The sequence below is a fragment of the Acipenser ruthenus genome, chromosome 4 (assembly GCF_902713425.1).
Source record: "Acipenser ruthenus chromosome 4, fAciRut3.2 maternal haplotype, whole genome shotgun sequence".
Lineage (NCBI taxonomy): Eukaryota > Metazoa > Chordata > Actinopteri > Acipenseriformes > Acipenseridae > Acipenser > Acipenser ruthenus.
Genome location: NC_081192.1, coordinates 10,566,964 through 10,586,241, shown reverse-complemented (window position 1 = coordinate 10,586,241; position 19,278 = coordinate 10,566,964). Strand labels below are relative to the sequence as shown.

At 37.1% G+C, this 19,278-nt stretch overlaps 1 protein-coding gene across 1 annotated transcript in view; it reads right to left on the bottom strand.

Annotated features, from left to right (window-relative positions):
- Positions 1 to 19,278, bottom strand: part of LOC117399671 (thrombospondin type-1 domain-containing protein 7A-like) — a 181,069-nt gene that overhangs the window by 79,965 nt on the left and 81,826 nt on the right. The window contains exons 3-4 of the mRNA XM_033998988.3: positions 3,945 to 4,770; positions 452 to 700 (exon numbers count right to left, since the gene is read on the bottom strand). Coding sequence (XP_033854879.3) covers positions 452 to 700; positions 3,945 to 4,770 — 1,075 coding nt within the window. The remainder of the gene's footprint in view (positions 1 to 451; positions 701 to 3,944; positions 4,771 to 19,278) is intronic.

The window sequence follows — 19,278 nt, the reverse complement described above, 5'->3', positions numbered from 1 at the left end:
GTTCAAAAGCTTGATTTGCTGTGATTCATTCGATCTTAGGTATGGTTCAGATATAAAATCAGCTTCTTTCACTTAACTTTTGCTTGAACTTATTTGTTACTGTCATATCTATCACAAACTGTACAGTAAGTATATGAGAGGCTCTGATCTGCAGCACTTGGGGCTTGAATACAGTACATTTACGTTAATTTGAAGTAATACGGTATACATATATATATATATAGTCCTAGAAATGTATTTGTTCAAAAAGTGAAACAAACAGAAAAACAGAGAAAATCATTACAAATAATCCCCCAGTTTTTTTAAAAAAAACTTGTTGTTCCAAATTACAGCTGACAATTATATATTCTGTATCTCCTAGAACCGCAATTTATATGACTTGGCTACATAATAATTAACAAGAAAACTACATTTCAGGTTGTGAACATGCTGATATCATTATCATACTTACGAAGCACAAGGTGGGACACCATCTCCTTGAGGGGCACACTGTTCTTGTTCCTCCAGTTCTGGGCACTCTGCACCACCGCCCACAGGAAACTGCTTTATGCTTCTTCTTCTGGTCCGGACACCCTTGGGGGTGTTCAAGTCATAGCAGTCCTTGGAACAAGGACCCCATTCAGACCACTCGGTCACTTCACAATCCTTGGTGATGATACAGGACTGAAAGGTGACTGGAAGTTTTTCTTGAGTGCAGAGGCTTTAGTAGAAAAAACACAGAAAATGACATACAAAATGCAGCATTAATGCAAATAGTAGTTTTAATGTGACTGTATTACAATTTTATCCATTGAAAACATTTCTCATTTTAAATGATCAACAATCACCAACAAGTGGCTTTTACAAACACAATCAGGATGCTTGGCACTTCTCCTTCTGAAAGTAACATTGCAGACAAGCTATTAAAGGTAATTACGAGAGCTCCTTCAGTTAGCAACCTCTTTCAATGCTAATATGTTAGCATCTTGGAAACCTCTATGTTAGAACTACAGTATTCCTGAGCTTAATTAACTAATGAACCAGATCTTTAAAAATTATTTTTATATGGCCAGAGTCAATGTAGTACATTTATACAGGTCTCAGTTTATATGTGTCAACAGTCAACTATGTTAATAAGTTTATTATATGACATTGTTTTTTTATGCTAGATACAGCTATGGCCAAAAATGTTGTACTGTCTGTATGTGATTGTGCCTGCAGTTTGTATGAACATGTTCTGTACTGTTTATATGTGATTGTGCCTGCAGTTTGTATGATCATGTTCTGTACTGTTTATATGTGATTGTGCCTGCAGTTTGTATGATCATGTTCTGTACTGTTTGTATGTGATTGTGCCTGCAGTTTGTATGATCATGTTCTGTACTGTTTGTATGTGATTGTGCCTGCAGTTTGTATGATCATGTTCTGTACTGTTTGTATGTGATTGTGCCTGCAGTTTGTCTTGAATTCCTCTGCCATGGTCTGGCTCTTGGCTTGCATCCAAGACATCGAAGCCAATTTTCTTCAGCTCAACACTAATAAATCTGAACAACTTCTAGTAGGATCGAAAACTCAACTCAAGTATCTCAATATTGCTTGCTTGAACCTTGGAAACTGTCTGCTGCTGCCTTCCCCCACTGTATGGAGCCTTGGTGTAGTTCTGGATAGTAACCTCTCCTTTGATGCCCAAATCTCCTCTGAAGTCAAATCCTCCTTCTACCACCTCCGAAACATCTCAAAGGTCCGTCCCTACCTTTCCCTCCCAGATGCAGACATACTCTGTCATGCATTCGCAAAAAGGGGGCGGAGATAGTGCAAATGAGGGTTCACAAATATTATAATGAGATGTACTAAAGCTGCCATCAATTGCGACACTTACAATTTCATCAATTTGTTAAGAACTTTTGAAAGCACGTTTTAAACAGTCACAATTGTTGCTGGCATTTCCCAGTCCGCTTTTTCTCGTGTGTTGCCAGTTGCATTTTTTAGGTGAACACCCAAGTACCTAATTTTCACTAAAGTCAGGGTGTACTTACAAAACAAATTTCTATGACATTTCTGGTTTTCTCAGCGTGTTGGGGGCAATAGACTGCACACATGTGCCACTAACCCCTCCAGCTCATTTTGAGCATCTGTATAGGACCATGATCTATTGTGTGTTAATTGTCTAGGCTACTAAGTAGCCTAGCCAAGTTAAAAATAATAATTAAAATAAAATTTAAAAAAAAAAACTAATATAATTTAGTTTCAATTTAAAATAATCTTTTTATTCGCATTGTACACCAATGTGCACAATGCAGCAGCATGATTCATTTTGTGTTACCAGTAGGCTAAAGTACAAAAAAGTGCACTAGGTATTCATTTGATTTTACCACTGTACTGTATAGTGTATAGGCCTACTGTACAGATTTATATTTTTACATGATGTAATGTGTAGCCTACCCAAAACACATAGTGTTATTTCAGCGCAATGATTTATATTTAAAATACATCAAGAACTGTAAATGTATGTGTGTGTGATTTTATTGTATTGTTTTTAAACCCGACACCTCCTTATGACAGACAAACATGTCCGGTTTAGCGAGGGGCTGCTGTATGATTCTGAAAAGCTTTTCGGGGGTGAAGGTGGGGGCCACACTATAGAATTTGATGGGATTAAACTGACTTTCATTTTTATATATATAACAGTATTAAAATAGGTCAAATGAGGACAGATCAGAATGCATTGTACAGATGACGTTTACATTTAACAAAAACAATGTTATTTTGATTCTTGCACTCTTGCATGTATAGACGTTGTCCTTCGGGCACTCTCTGCTGCAGCAAACCACAAATCAACTGCCGCACAACTCTTGCTAGAGATCTCGCTAAGATGACGAAAATAATATTTAAATGAGTATACTGTGGCTTCCTTCATTAACATATTTTTTCTTAGTACATACGACAAAATGTGCACTTTGCGAATTGTCGCAACGAAAATGCAAACTGCGGTATGTTTGCACTGCGACTGGCCCATCTTAGTACATCTACCCCTTAATGTTTAATATGTATAAATATATGTGTATATGTGTGTATATATATATATATATATATATATATATATATATATATATATATATATATATATATATATATTGAATATAGTTTTGGGAAAAAAAATCAGTTTCTTAAGTACTTTATAGTGTTCTCCAGTGTTCTGAAAAAAAGGACACCAATTCCAGGATGCTACTGTAAAAAATAGATTTGTAATGAATTTTTTAAAGGAAGAGTGTCAAATACAGCCAAAAAAGTGTGGTCCTTGGGGAGCAACCTACTGAAAAATGCTTGGTACTTAAGGGGTTAAGGTGACTGACAATTTTTGGGATGGGGTAATCATGAAGAATACACTTGCACTGGATGGACTAAAAAATGACTGAATCTGCAGCATTGATTCAACAGAAAGGATGCTACATTACAAATACTTATTGATTTATTGACTGTTTTGCTTTTTATGACTCAATTTGTATGTGTGTTGCAACATTCTTTAAATCCCAGTGCTGTCATGTCAGCAGCACATACTGTAGTATGCTGTATATCTTGAAATGCAGGGTAGAATTGATCTGACAGTCGTGAATTGAGAGGTTGTGAGAGACACAAACATGCCCAATCACATTCTCTATGCTTTTGACATACAGCAATACCTGTATGTCAGGTTAAGTTTAAAAAGACAATGGTAATTTCAGTTTCCAACATTCTACATAATAATAACTCAAAATGTTATTGATTAAAGTGACGCAATACAGGTAAAGCATTGAAATCAGTGAAAGTAATTCTTTCTAACCCATTCAAAATCAATTTTCTAACTAAATATTTCATTGGTTAGTCAAGTTTTTAAAATACTGGATGGCACTTAAAACAATTTGAAAACTGAACTACTTTCTGTTCACACTCTAGAGAATTAAATGTATAATGTGAGAGATGCTTACTTCAGATCAGCAGGTTTCCCATTTTTATGTGTGCAGGTAACCTGTCGTGTCTGGTATCCAATCTGCAGGTCCCAGAACTTGCTGTCTTGCCTGTTTTGCCGGTTTCGGTTTCTCTTTTTCTTGATGAGCTCTCTTGTCTCCGGGTCCTTAACCCCCTTCTCCTTGCCTTTATTCTTCCTTCGCTTCCCAGCCTGCCGTGCCTGTCTTGAGTGGGGCAAAGAGCAGCTGCTCCAGGGACCCACTTTCAAGCTGTACATACTCTCCTCTGACTCGCAGGCACTGAATTGACAGGGCTGGAATTCTGTCAGGTTGGGACAAGCTGAACCCCCAAAAAGTGGGGGGGCCAAGACTCTACGAATTCGATGTTCTAACCCTCTGCCGCATGTCTTAGAGCACTTGGACCATGAGGAGAACTCAGAGACAACACAGTCCTGTGGGCAAGGGATGAGACAAGCCTGCTCAAGACGAGGTTTTGGTTCAAAGTATTCACAAATCACACCCTCAGCAGGTGCTCCATTGGATTTTTGGACACAGGACACCTCCCTGATCTGAAGCCCCTCCTCTCCTTTTGTGCACTCTGGACGCTTATATGATCCCGAGTTCCTTAATGCCACTGGTTGGCATTGATCCCAGTCCCCCAGCTGCCAATCATATAACTCCTTGTGCCAGTCACATACCCTAAAACAACTTTGCTGGTTGTCAGGTCTTTCGGTCTGCAGACAGTTTGTATGTAAAGTTGTCCATCCTTCTATGTGGGCACACCATACTGCCCTGCTTTGGCTGCCCCCCAGGCCACATTCACTCCCCATGCATCTTCCCCAGGGACCTGGAAACAGAAAGAAAAAAGAATGTCTTAAAATGTGTGGAACACAAACACTGCTTGATACAAAGGAGTAGGTCATAACTACCGCACTATTGTCAAAATCAAAGCAGGCTAAAGTGGACGCACTAAAGTCTTCCACTCTGAGTCTGACAAATAATTTTACTGGTCAACAGGCTGCTGTTTTTAAGCTGTTAGTGTGACCTTTATTTATCCCAACTGTAAATTATTGTCTTAATAGGATTTGGAATCCTAATGACACAGATATTCCACGGGTCATATAATTATAAATTATATATACTGTATATATATATATATATATATATATATATATATATATATATATATATATATATATATATATATAGATAGATATATATATATAATTTACCAGACTGCCTTTGGTCTATTTTGAGGTTTAAGCTGATTAACCATGCAGGGTTTAAACAGATGAATGGGGCAAGAGTCATGGTCAGAAGATGAAGAGCTTTCCTAAACAGTGCATGTAGAGGATGCAAAGTATTTTAGTACTTCATAGTATGTCATTGTTAAAGGTTTCTGTAGCTTTGGTTTTTAAAAAAAGGATTTATGCAGATTATTTAGCCTTGTTTTCCATAATCAATTTGCAAGGTACCATACTGTGCAAGCCAGCAGCATAGAGCTGAAGTAGATTTCAACAAATATGGAAAATAGTCACTTACACAATTTACAAAATGGTAGTCTGGGCATGAAAACTATAGCTCCATTACTGCTGCACACTTTTCCTAGCAGTGCTGTCTATAGATCATGTGGAAAAAACAAACCCAGCCAGAGATGATAAAAATGTCAGCTGATGAACCAACATACTGAATTACATCTGCAGGGAAAATGTACCGATCCATATCAATCAATAACACCCACAAGCATCAGCTTTAGTTGCAAAGCTGAATACTGGTTCAGGACTGATTTTAAACTAAAGGTTTAGAACACTGGTTCGTGTCTTCAGGTGGTCCGTGGAAAGGTTAGATAATTACGGAAAGGACTCAGCAGCATAGTTTATAGATCCCATTGCAAACCCAGAGACCTTAAAAACTCAGCTACAGATACAGGAAGACATTGCATACATGGAGAATATCTCCAAGTAAAAAAAAAATATCTAAACTCTCCGTCATATATAGTTTTTTGAGTGTCTTAAACGCATTCATTATTAGGGAGTTTTTGTGTATGGCGCTCACATGCACTCAACAAAGCAGCTTGTAAAGTAACACACGAACATGGCAGGCATTGTGTTGCATTAACATACAGCTGTATGGTAATCCAACATACCGCAGAAGCCCTGGAGTGTTATCCCGCTTATAAAAAGAATACAAAAAAAAAAAAAAAATAGTCCCTCAAACAAGATTCTATTATTCATTGTAAACATTAAACTGGAGGTTTTCAACGTTTCCATTTATCCAATTAATTAAAATGAGTGAACCCTCCTTGCTGGTCTCAATCGCTCTGTAAACTGAGCTGACATAACCCGCAATGTTTGCCTTGCTAGTGACACTTAGATACTTAACTCCACTGATTCTCTAGGGCAACCTTTTTAAATGCTGCCCCCTTTTCTTAACATACATTTTATTGCACCGCCGACCCACATATTTAATGTAAATCGCATATTTTTTTCCTAGATTTAACCACAAACACTCCAGATTTAGCTAAATACACAAATGTTAACAGACACATTCTTAAACGTTTTGAAATTTGTACTTTTCAGATATAATTTATTAATGTTGAAAATGCATATCACAATTTTAACATTTAAAATCAGTATGACATTTAAAGCTGGAACAAAGTCTATAAATCTTTTTTTTTTTTTTTTTTTTTTACACTTGGCAAGTCAACAGATAAATCTGAAAAAACATTATTATTTAGCAATTAAATCTAAAAAAATAAATCTGTGTTTTCACAAAATAAATATTTATTCTGCCAGCTAAATCTATGAGTAAATAAGCCCCCGCTCACTGATTTGATTTGGCATTGTATGCTGCAGAGCTGCGCTTACACTATGAGAGCCAATCCTTCCGCTTCCCCGCCTCCTCTGCATACAATGCCAAAATTTTTTTACACATTTAAAAACTTTTGAGAATGTGTTTGTTAACATTTAATTATTTAGCTAAATCTGGACATATTTTTGGTTAAATCTAGGAAAAAATATGTGATTTACATTAAATCCGGGAAAAATGTTAGCGCTTTTTTTTTTACTCTTGGCGTCCGATACATAGAAGCCGCCATTTCGCCTCTGTTCAGTAAAGTTTTAGTGACCCGCCACTTCAAACATAATTCCTCTGGTTCTACAAGTCCTAGAGTGATTGTCAACGGCTCATTTGGAAGGTAAGAACTTTAACTAAATAGCTGTCATTTATGTATTTATTTTACATTTTCTATCCTTTACAAAAACGAATATTTCCAGAACTTCCCCTTTAGTCATAGTCGCGCCCCCTTACTGACTCTGTGCCTATGTTCCTACTTTGCATACTGCACATGCCCAGATATTTTCACCCTGCACTGCGCATGCCCAGATATTTTCACCCTGCACTGCGCATGCCCAGATATTTTCACCCTGCACTGCACATGCTCAGATATTTTCACCCTGCACTGCGCATGCCCAGATATTTTCACCCTGCACTGCACATGCCCAGATATTTTCACCCTGCACTGCGCATGCCCAGATATTTTCACCCTGCACTGCACATGCCCAGATATTTTCACCCTGCACTGCGCATGCCCAGATATTTTCACCCTGCACTGCGCATGCCCAGATAGTTTCACCCTGCACTGCGCATGCCCAGATATTTTCACCCTGCACTGTGCATTGCCCAGATATTTTCACCCTGCACTGCGTATGCCCAGATATTTTCACCCTGCACTGCGCATGCTCAGATATTTTCACCCTGCACTGTGCATGACCAGATATTTTTTTCCTTAAGACCGAGAACATTCATCAAAAACTGCTACCTATTTTTTTGGATGAGAAAGTACGTGTTTTGTAAAGTTCCATTTTACTCCACATGTAATAATTAGTTTTATATTAAATACAGACAGCTGGTGTTACCGAACGATAAACTGAACATAGCTGTATATTTTTTTAAAAATAAAAAAGCAGAAGATAAAAAGGCAACTACAGTATACGCTGACTGCAAATGTTTTACATTAAAGCGTAGTGTTTTCTTGACACAGTAACCCTTAAGTACATCTTTGTAGAATTGTTTTGCAAAGGTATTATTATTATTATTATTATTATTATTATTATTATTATTATTATTATTATTATTATTAATAAGAGATATTTCCTGCTGTAAATTCTGATTATTAAAAAAATAGTAATGTTAATTATATTACATTATTTTAGTCCTTATATATATATATATATATATATATATATATATATATATATATATATATATATATATATTTATCTTTTCAAACTACTCTCTATATAACCACCAAGATGAATTGTTGGATTGTTTTAACTTGACCAAAAACAAATAAATAAATAAATGATGACAATGAAAGTGTGAACAGGGCTTAATATTCCGGGGGGCTGTGAAATTATGAACTGAACAAGCATGAATGAGATCTAAAATGAACATCGTGAGTACTGTATGCAACAACATTCACACCGCTCTGATTTATTTTAGAGATGCCAGCTTTACCTATTCAGCATATTTATCAAGACATGCAAAAAAAAAAAAAAATGCAATACCAATCACAGTAAAACTTGTCAAATCTTGTAAAATCTGGGCCCTCTGCATACCAGCATTCTATATGAAATCGGGTCCCCGGTTCCTGCTTTGGTACCAATGAACCGGATACAAATATTGGGGATCCGCTTCCAGTGACCACTATTATGTTTTTAGTAAAACTGATTATTAAAACATTAATTTCTGTCAAATACATTTGATAACTATAATTGACACGTTCACACTTAGAAAAAAAGGTCAGTAAATTATTTATTACAGCAATAACAGGGTTTTTAATTTATTTTTTATTTTTCATAATTCAATCTCACTTTTACATGAAGTGATGAAAACACTTTGGCTAAAGTGAATCTTCTGCACCTCGAAGGGATCATTCGCAGCTAATCGAAAAAAGGAATTTAACCCCAAGCCGATGGGGTCGTATTTTGGCTTGGGATCCGAACATACACTGACCCTTTTGCACATACCATGTTAATTGTATAAGCTTTGTTATATTTGCAATTAACATGTTTCATATACAAGCACACAATGGCTTTCGCTGTTGTAATAAAACGTTAGGTTGTTCTCATAACCCTGGTTCCCTGAAATAGAAATGTAGCCATTACCTCATGGGTATTAATCCTTTGATACCATCTAACCTGAATCGATATTCCAAAGCTGCACGTAGTGCCCAGTCACTTAAAACATCATCATTTTCTCCTCAAGACTGCTGCAAAAGATGCAGCAACCTTGAAGGTTAATGGTTACATTTCTATTTCAGGGAACCAGGGTTATGATAATAACCTAACATTCCCTTTCAAGTACGAAATGTAACCATTACTTCATGGGTAGACATACCAAAGCTGTCGCAAGGAATATTGCAGACCAAGTGAAAAGCTACAAGGCTCGGCCAAGGCCACCTTGCACTTTACCACAAGGAACCCAGTACAAGTAACAAGGCTAAAATATTGAGGAGAACTCAACTCTAATTTTATGCTGTAAGGGTCGAGCGCGAGGCAACCCTTAACACTCTTTATTTAATAATGTTTAAACAGGTCAGTGAAATCCTAATTTTATTCCATAACCTACCTGCAATTTAAGTAGACCCCTAATAATCATGGATGATATGCTTGCTAGTACTATAATTTAATCCATTGAGAGGAAGGGTATATCAGGTATGTAATATTATTTTCATTAATGCATTGCAAAAGAAACAACGTAGTTAGGCTAAATTGTTTTATTGAAACAAAAATTATAGTACATACAGCGTGTGGACCTAGTCAGCACATACAAGGACAGGCCATTGGGAGAGAATACATGAACCACACATTATGACAGAACCAATTATTAACATAGCAATCTCCTGTGTCGTGAAGCGTGGTTTACGTATTCTCTCGGCAAGTGACCTGCCACTTGCTGTTCTGACTTGCGCTGGTTGTTCTTGCTCTGTGCTACTGCCGCTCGACATGACCGCCACTTCAACATTCAAAACAGAGCCTTGCGGTGACGCAAGCGCATTCTGTCTCTTAAAGGGATTGTTGACTGGCCCTGATTGGATAGCAGATTCCCCAGCCTACTCAGCATTGATTGGCTGGGAGCTGTCACTGCGCCACTAAACACGCCTGCACTGGGTTTTTAATTTCATCAGAATCACGCTTTTGGAGAAGCCACTCCCTGCAGGGCAGACGCGATTGACTTTAACCACTGTGTTTGGGATTGCACTCATTTCATCAGAATAGGGCCCTGTGTACGGTATTCAGATAGTTTGTCATGTACACCTTTATAACGGCCTGCTAATTGATAACATATTAACCAATTTCAGAACGGTTAAGAGTTAAATGTACATTTCTGAATATATGAAGTACATGCATACCCCCAATGCTGCAACAAAAAATGAAATCTACTGTATATATCTGACTCCAGTCTGATGGCTGCGTAGCTCTTATTTGTATGCAGAGAATGACCTTTCAGCTTATGCTCTTCTGAGGTTTCTTCTGCATTGTTAGGGGGTTTCTCCCCATCACTTTCTGAGGTTTCTTCTGCATTGTTAGGGGGTTTCTCCCCATCACTTTCTGAGGTTTCCTCTGCATTGTTAGGGGGTTTCTCCCCATCACTTTCTGAGGTTTCTTCTGCATTGTTAGGGGGTTTCTCCCCATCACTTTCTGAGGTTTCCTCTGCATTGTTAGGGGGTTTCTCCCCATCACTTTCTGAGGTTTCCTCTGCATTGTTAGGGGGTTTCTCCCCATCACTTTCTGAGATCTTCTGCATTGTTAGGGGGTTTCTCCCCATCACTTTCTGAGGTTTCTTCTGCATTGTTAGGGGGTTTCTCCCCATCACTTTCTGAGGTTTCCTCTGCATTGTTAGGGGGTTTCTCCCCATCACTTTCTGAGATCTTTTGGTTTTCCCAGTTGTGATGGGGCTAATCAGTGCTTCCTGACCTCAAAATCCTTTGGGAAGTGGGATTTCTCCTAAATGATTTATATTGCAAACTTTTGTACATCATTTTCATTTTCAATTATCACATCCTGGTGACTTTTTAATTATTATGACAATTTTAAACAGCCCTACATTCAAAAAGGCTCTCAAACACATCTCTCTAAGCACCCACGTGGATGTAAGATATACAATAGTTATAAATACAACAGAACAAATATAGTATGGTTTAGATCCACTGGTGTCCTGGCAACAGTATTTTCCATGTTTAGTACAGTGGTAGTCACAGCCAGCTATTTACCTAGAGTCACGAGACTGTCGCAGTGCAGTAACGCAACAATGACATAGCTTTGCAATCTTGTTTTTTTGAACCACCTTTGAATCAGCTGCACAACCACAAAGTGGCAAAATAAAGCGGAAAAAAATGCATTAAACAAAACAGCAGGGAGCGGGGTGGACTTAAGACTAAGCTTTAAACACAATCGTGCATTTTGTCAGAGCACAGCTAAACTGTTATGCTCTGACGTCAATCGATTGTTCATGCTTGTTCAAACGGGACAAGATAGTTATTGTACTAAAATTTGTACTAAAAGGTTTTGGTATTGCTGGATGCTGAAAGTGGGACAGTTAATCCCTCCCGTCTCACCAGTGATTCCAACATGTAAAGCTGCAGACTTTGAGGTCGGTACTTTGATAGAGCAGAGATTCTACAGTGTAAAGCTATTATTTATTACAGAACATCTGAAAACACGATAAATACGGTATACCACCAGAAAACCCTCAGGATAGTTTATATTATGATTATTATTAGTATTATTATTATTATTATTATTATTATTATTATTATTATTAATAATAATAATAATAATAATAATAATAATAATAATAATAATAATACAGTGAAACCTGCTTAGTTATACTCTGCATATTATCGCCACATTGAAATGTCCAAGCCAGAATATAATGGGAGTCAATGGGAACAAGCTTCTGATAATACCACTTTAGTTATTATCACGCTCCACTTAATAACATTTATAAGCTTTTCAACTGATTTGCACCCCATTTAATATAATTTCAAAAATGTATGCAGCGTCTGTTCTCAATTCAGTGTTTACTTTCAAATTAAATTTGAAAAGTGATGGACAGGAAAAGATTTGGCCATAACCACAGAGACTGAAATAATTGCTCTATCAGGCCAATGAGAAAATGTCACTATGGGAAATGACCTGCCTGTATAGGCCCTACATGTAAATAGGTTGCTGCTCAGAGTTTTGGGCCATTTATTTGTTGTAACATTATTACTAGTACATGATAGGAACTGGTACAGTTACTCTGTTCAAACAGGGAAAAAAAATCAATTTCAAGAAATAAAGACAAGACAGTTTATATTTAAGTACTTAGTTATTGCTTAACGTTGCTTTGGATTCTCTGACATGGCATATAATTGCAATTTTTACAAGCATTTTGATGTGACTAAGACTGAGTTGTGTGTGTACAGTAAAGTGCACTAAATAAAATTAACAGCAAATACGATATTCTATAACATTTGTAAGTACTGTATGTTGAGTTTGTTGTAGGCCTACATAGGCCAACAAAAATTGAAATAAATTACATTTTACTGTAACTTTATATGTATGAAAATTGTGCATACTGTAGTTTGTTGACATTTAACCACAGTAAAAAAAAAAAAAAAAAAAAAAAAAAAACATCATTAGATGTTATATTAACGCTGTTGTTGTTTTTATTATTATTATTGGTAGCTGGAAATGATTATTTTGCCAGATTATTAGTAAACTCCCGATCATATTAACTCTGAGTATTGAGGCCATTTCTGCCCAGTACCTTTGAAGTGATGTTAGTGGGTTTGGCTGACTTAATATTAATAATAAAACTGATAAAACATAACAATAATGTTGCTTTAAAACAAACAAAAACTAAAAATACAGATTTAGCAAACAGTCCCATCATTTCCGGTGCAATAGAACACCTAATATTTATTGTATATATATATATATATATATATATATATATATATATATATATATATATATATATATATACAGTGCCTTGCAAAAGTATTCAGACCCCTGACCAATTCTCTCATATTACTGAATTACAAAAGGTATATTGTAATTTCGTTCTGTTTGATATTTTATTTTAAAACACTGAAACTCAAAAACAATTATTGTAAGGTGTGACAGGGTGAATGAGCGGTGACGTCACGGCAGAAGCAGGGACGGAAAAAAATGACACCAGGGCAAGTACTGCAGTTCAAAGTAAGACGCGGCTGGCTGCTGTTTTTATTAAATAACAAAAATAAATAAAAGGTTTGAACAAAAAAACCCACTTTGTGCTCGCAGAGCAAAATAAAAGGGTAAACACAAAATAAAATAAACTATACAGGTCAGGCTGGGCAGTCGCTGTCACTGTTCCTGTAAAGTATACTTAAATGTCTAAGTCTCGTTTTCTCACGTTCTCTCCGCTCTCGTTCCTCCTCCGAACTCCCACCTCGAGCTGGAGAGCTGCAGGCTTTTTATATTCATGTGACCATCTCCCAATTAGCAACAAAATTAATCACTTAATTAATTCGGGAGATGGCCACCTTCTGCACGAGTTTAATTATTCCTGGCAGAGGACGAGCACCAATCTCGCCTCTGCCAGAACACGTTTTAAAAATAAACAAACACTCGGCTATGCCGTCCTAAATACATAGATAATAAATCCTGCGACGCTCGCCGTCATATAAAATACAATACAAAATTATAATAAACAAATACAAAATAACACAGGGGCGGAGGGGTACCCCGTTCTAAAAATAAATAAACAAAACAATGTACAGGGCACCTCGCCCTGTTACATAAGGTGACATTGGTTTTATGTTGGGAAATATTTTTAAGAAAAATCAAAAACTGAAATATCTTGCTTACATAAGTATTCAACCCCTGTGCTGTGGAAGCTCCCAGTTTACACCGATGAAAGAAATTGCCCTAACGAGGACACAATTACCTTACCATTGGCCTCCACCTGTGAACCATTAAAGTTGCTGTCACATTTTGTGGATAAAAACCCCACATTGGTCAGGCTGTGAATCTGAAGGAAAATGAAGACCAAATAGCATTCTACAGAAGTTAGAGATAAAGTAATACAAATGCATAGATTAGGGAAAGGGTACAAAATAATATCCAAGTGTTTGGATATCCCAGTGAGCACAGTTGGATCAATAATCAGGAAGTGGAAGCTGCATCACACCACACAGGCACTGCCAAGAAAAGGCCGTCCCTCAAAACTCAGCGCTCAAACAAGAAGGAGACTTGTGAGAGAAACCACAGAGAGGCCAACAATCACTTTGAAGGAGCTACAGAGTTCAGTGGCTGGGAGTGGAGTAATGGTGCCCCAGTCAACCATATCAAGAGCACTGCATAACACTGGCCTGTATGGGAGGGTGGCAAGAAAGAAGCCGTTACTCAAAAAGTACCATCTGAAAGCACGTCTGGAGTTTGCCAGAAAGCATGAGAGTGACCCAGCTGCGATGTGGGAAAAGGTTTTGTGGTCAGATGCGACCAAGATAGAGCTTTTTGGCCAAAACTCAAAGCGCTTTGTGTGGCGCAAACCTAACACTGCCCATGCCTCAAGACACACCATCCCTATAGTGAAGTATGGTGGTGGCAGCATCATGCTGTGGGGATCCTTCTCATCAGCAGGGATTGGGCATCTTGTCAAAATTGAAGGAAGAATGGATGGAGCAAAATACAGGGAAATACTGCAAGAGAACCTGCTTCAGTCCGCTAAAAAACTGAAGCTTGGGAGGAAATTCACCTTTCAGCAGGACAATGATCCCAAGCACAAGGCCAAAGCAACATTGGAGTGGCTCAAAAACAAAAAGGTGAATGTCCTACAGTGGCCCAGTCAAAGTCCTGATCTCAATCCCATTGAGAATCTGTGGCACTATTTGAAAATTGCGGTCCACAAGCGTCGTCCAACCAACCTGAACAACCTGGAGTAAATCTGCCAAGAAGAATGGGCCAAAATCACTCCGACACTGTGTGCAAAGCTGGTACATACTTACTCCAAAAGACTTAAAGCTGTTATTGCAGCGAAAGGTGGCTCTACCAAATATTAATGTATGGGGGTTGAATACTTATGCAAGCAAGATATTTCAGTTTTTCATTTTTCTTAAAAATATTTCCCAACATAAAACCAATGTCGCCTTACAATAATTGATTTTGAGTTTTTTGAGTTTTAAAATAAAATATCAAACAGAACAAAATTTAAATGTACCATTTGTAATTCAGTAATATGAGAGGATTGGTCAGGGGTCTGAATACTTTTGCAAGGCACTGTATATATATATATATATATATATATATATATATATATATATATATATATATATATATATATATATATATAACCAGTTTGGAATATTAGGTTATTTGTTTCTGAGTAACATCAGGTTTTGGAAAATGTAACGTTGAACTTTCTGTGCACTGGTCCACATCTACTGTACTGTATTTCATTGGCTTTAGTTTAATGACCAAATTCTATCGTGTGGCATTTCCTTTTTAGAAGGTGGCCATCTATAATGACCTGATCTTCAGCATGTGACACCTGCTGGCGAAAAACATGGTATTTCAGTAGTAATCTGTGACAAACCACTTTCTGGACTGTTAGGCAATTTCGGACAGCACTTTGGCGATAAAGAGCTCTTGTGAGGGCAAGTGAATACATTGATCGTAGAAATAATAACACGTATGTGTTAAGGAGGGGTGTCTCTGAACAAATCCAGGTGACTCTAAAAAAATGCAATTGTTTTCAAAAGAGAAAGCTTTGAATAGGAAATGAAGCAGCATTTACGGAAACTATAATAAGATCTAAAATGGAAAATTACCTATATTCTGAAAGCTTACAGTATGTCTGGACCATAGCCCATCACAGTGAGACAAATGGGAGGCTGCCTTATACGGTAATAACAGTAATACTGTAACATTGTGTAACCTTTTCTCTTAGCTTCTGTTTAAAATAATACACTTCTTAGCAATTCTAAAGATTCACAACTATGCAATATTGTACGTTAGGGTTTTGAAAAAAAATTGGTGTACAATAAGTGGCAATTCTTTTAAAAAATCTGATATTATTATTTCTTATTTGATTTTAACCCAAACTTAAAACTTGAAAATCTAGTTCTGGGTATTGGATGAAATTACAATAAAAAAGGCCTGTTGTGTTTAAAAAGTAAGGATGAAATTAAGACAAATATGAACTCAGCTCCCATTGTTCTCTGGTGCAGATGGCTGCTTGTGTTGCTTGTTGGTACACTGCCAATTTGAGTCATCAGAGTGGCTTCAAGGGACATTTGATATTGCGTCGCCATGATCCATCATTTTACACATCATTTTTAAATATTTTACCACTAGCACAGTTTACAAGGTTCTAAACAAGGCAATACATGTTGGTATACTTTTGATGATATCATTACTTACAATTATTACAATGCTTAATAATTCAGCCATTAGAATTATTATTATTACATTGTTACTTGGACAATTCCCCATTATGGATCAACCAAATCTATTTTTATGAACTCTCAAGCAGTGTCTTACATTGTCCCACACATTTATTTAAATAAATATTTCAACCTTAACTTTTTGGTTAGAGTAATATCTGGTAAGTCATACACTGTGGTAACACCTTCAGTACTACTGTACATGGCAGGGCCGCCGAGAGCCATCATGGGCCCTGGGGAAGGATTGGTATGTCCCACTGCCGTCCCCCCCCCCCCCGTCCCCCCAATGGTACTACAATCATCCGCCTTCGTAGTATACTGTAGTCTAAACCAAGCAATGATACTTGCAATCTTAGCAGTGTCTGAGGAAGGTCATTTCAACCGATACAGTATTCTGATAATGGGTTTGAAGGAAACTGTCAACGACGCGTAGTAAGTTTCAATATCTCAATTAAAATCTGCAGCAGGATAGTTTACTCTCTCAAAGTAGTTATGTTTAAGTTATTTACAGTATTCAAACTTTTTTTTAGGTAAGTGAATAAATATTTATTTTATACAAACCCCACGTGTAATAGTCATTAATTGGAAGCTTACTTAACATCAAATAACATACGTTTTTAGCATAAACTACATTTTAATGGTGTTGCTATACACTATTTTATTTATCCCGTGCCAAAAATAAACCACTCATCTCTAAAATATATTTGAATTTTAAGCAATATAACGGATCATTCTTTAATTGTGTTTACCACAAGCTGAAGAAAGTACTTTATTTATTTTACACAATACAATTTTTCTAACAAACTGCTGCAACACATTGTTTTGAGCAAATTATAATAGAATAATTCATACTGTGGTATATATTGTGCAACTTTGGGGTTCTTTAAAAAAATACATAAAATTGCTATGCCTTTTTTTCAGCTTTTTGGTGTAGTAAAATATGAAATGTGAAAGTTCAAATCATTCTGTGAAAGGAAGTGTCTGACAGCGTCTGGATACACAATCATTACACAACAGAAGCACATCGGCTCGGTGTGCAGTACGGGAGTTTTTCTTTTTAATGTGGTGGTGGGAACGCAAAGGGTCTTGTGCAGGGCTAGCTGTTTTAAAGTGTTTAATATATATATTAAAAAAAAAAGTTCCCTCTTCATCAGGGCCCCGGGGAAATTTCCCCGTCCTCCTCGCCCTCTCGGTGGGCCTGGTACATGGTTCCTTGTAACAGGCAGCAAATCCCAGGGCATGCACAGTAACTAATGTGAATCCAAACAACATCCATCACCTCCAGTTGATTTATCTGTTGTTCCCCTCTTCAATAAAATACCCTGTCCAAAAAACATGGAGTTGAGGTTGCTTAGTAACCTAAGGCAATACTGCTGTAAAGTCACTTAGCCCAACAATGAATAGTGATCTTGCAATTAGATCACATTTATGTAATACTCTGTACAGTATAAATATGATCTAGAAGCCTAACGTATGCCTCATTTTAATAAGTCTCTAAAACATCATTATATAGCCATCACATGTCACATTTCAACATAAGACTTCATCACTAATGGCAAAATAAATGAATTCTAAAACCTGGTTTTGCATTCATTGTTTTAAAGTTGCCTGGAGTAAAAAAGAAAAAAGACTGTAATCAGAACAAGGATATGTAATTTACCCAGTGCACTTTGAAGAGAAAAGCTTTCTGATGAATTATTACTTTTTTGTGCCTGAAGCCACTATGTCATTTTACTATTGACAGCATTGGCTGCTTACTCACTTTCTTTGCTTTTAACCTGCAATCTGTAAAAAAAAAAAATAAAGTGTTATATTATTTGTCATGCAGTTACATTATATTTTTGTTGATATTGATTTTGCATATATTTTTCATCAAAAAAACTGTAAATGCATTACAGTGCAGTGTACATTAAAGTGAACCAATTATTTGGAATACATTATTTCAGTGTCCATTTTTCTTTAGTTTTTTTGGTGGTCCCCATACCAGCTTATCTTAATTATTGTAAGATACAAATGTTGATTGACTCAGTGAAAATAAAATAAAAAGGGGGAACTGCCTGTTGTAGAATGCCTGCTTTCTGTGACTTTGCTGGAATCAGTGGTGGTATGTGTGACTGTGACAGAGTACTTTCTCCAGGGACAGATACAACACCAGGGGGTCATGTATCAAACATTTCCGACGGCATTAAGGCTATAGCACCGAGTTTACGTCGGCCTTAAAATTGCCCCGTGTGTATCATGACACTTTTGGCAAGTTAAAGCCCTCCGTCGCTCATTAGCCATGCATTTTAAGGTGTGTCAAGCCTTAATTATATGCATGGGCACATTGTAGGTGTGGCTCATTTGTAAATAAAGTCTGTGATATTAAAATGAGATTTATGAAGCGGCTGAACATCTGTGCCGGCTCTAAAAGGGTCCACAAATAAGTCAAATTTCAAGCTGGTCTTATTTGGGTGCAGAGAAAAAGTCACAAAGCAGCTTATAGGAAAGATCATTATGGCAGCATTTTAATATCTCCAGAATAGGAACATAATTCTAGGAATTATCAGTGCAACCACAATGGTAATTATTCAGGTCTCTGGGTTATAATTAGGGGTCTACCTAAATCGCGATCTGACGGAAATCGTGAAATTGAGGGGTCACCACGAAATTCACCTCATTTAGGAGTCAATGCATACCGAACAAGTATGGAGAGGATGCAAGCGAAGCAAACTACGGATCTTCCTTCTGTAAGTAGCCCTTTTTTATTCCGTCGCCGTCCTGTGTGCATTGCGCTTAAGCAAAAAACAAACAAACAAAAAAGTCCACAAATAACATTTCCCCCCCCCCCCCCCCCCCCCCCCCCCCCCCCCCCAAAAAAATATCCAAAGCGGTTAA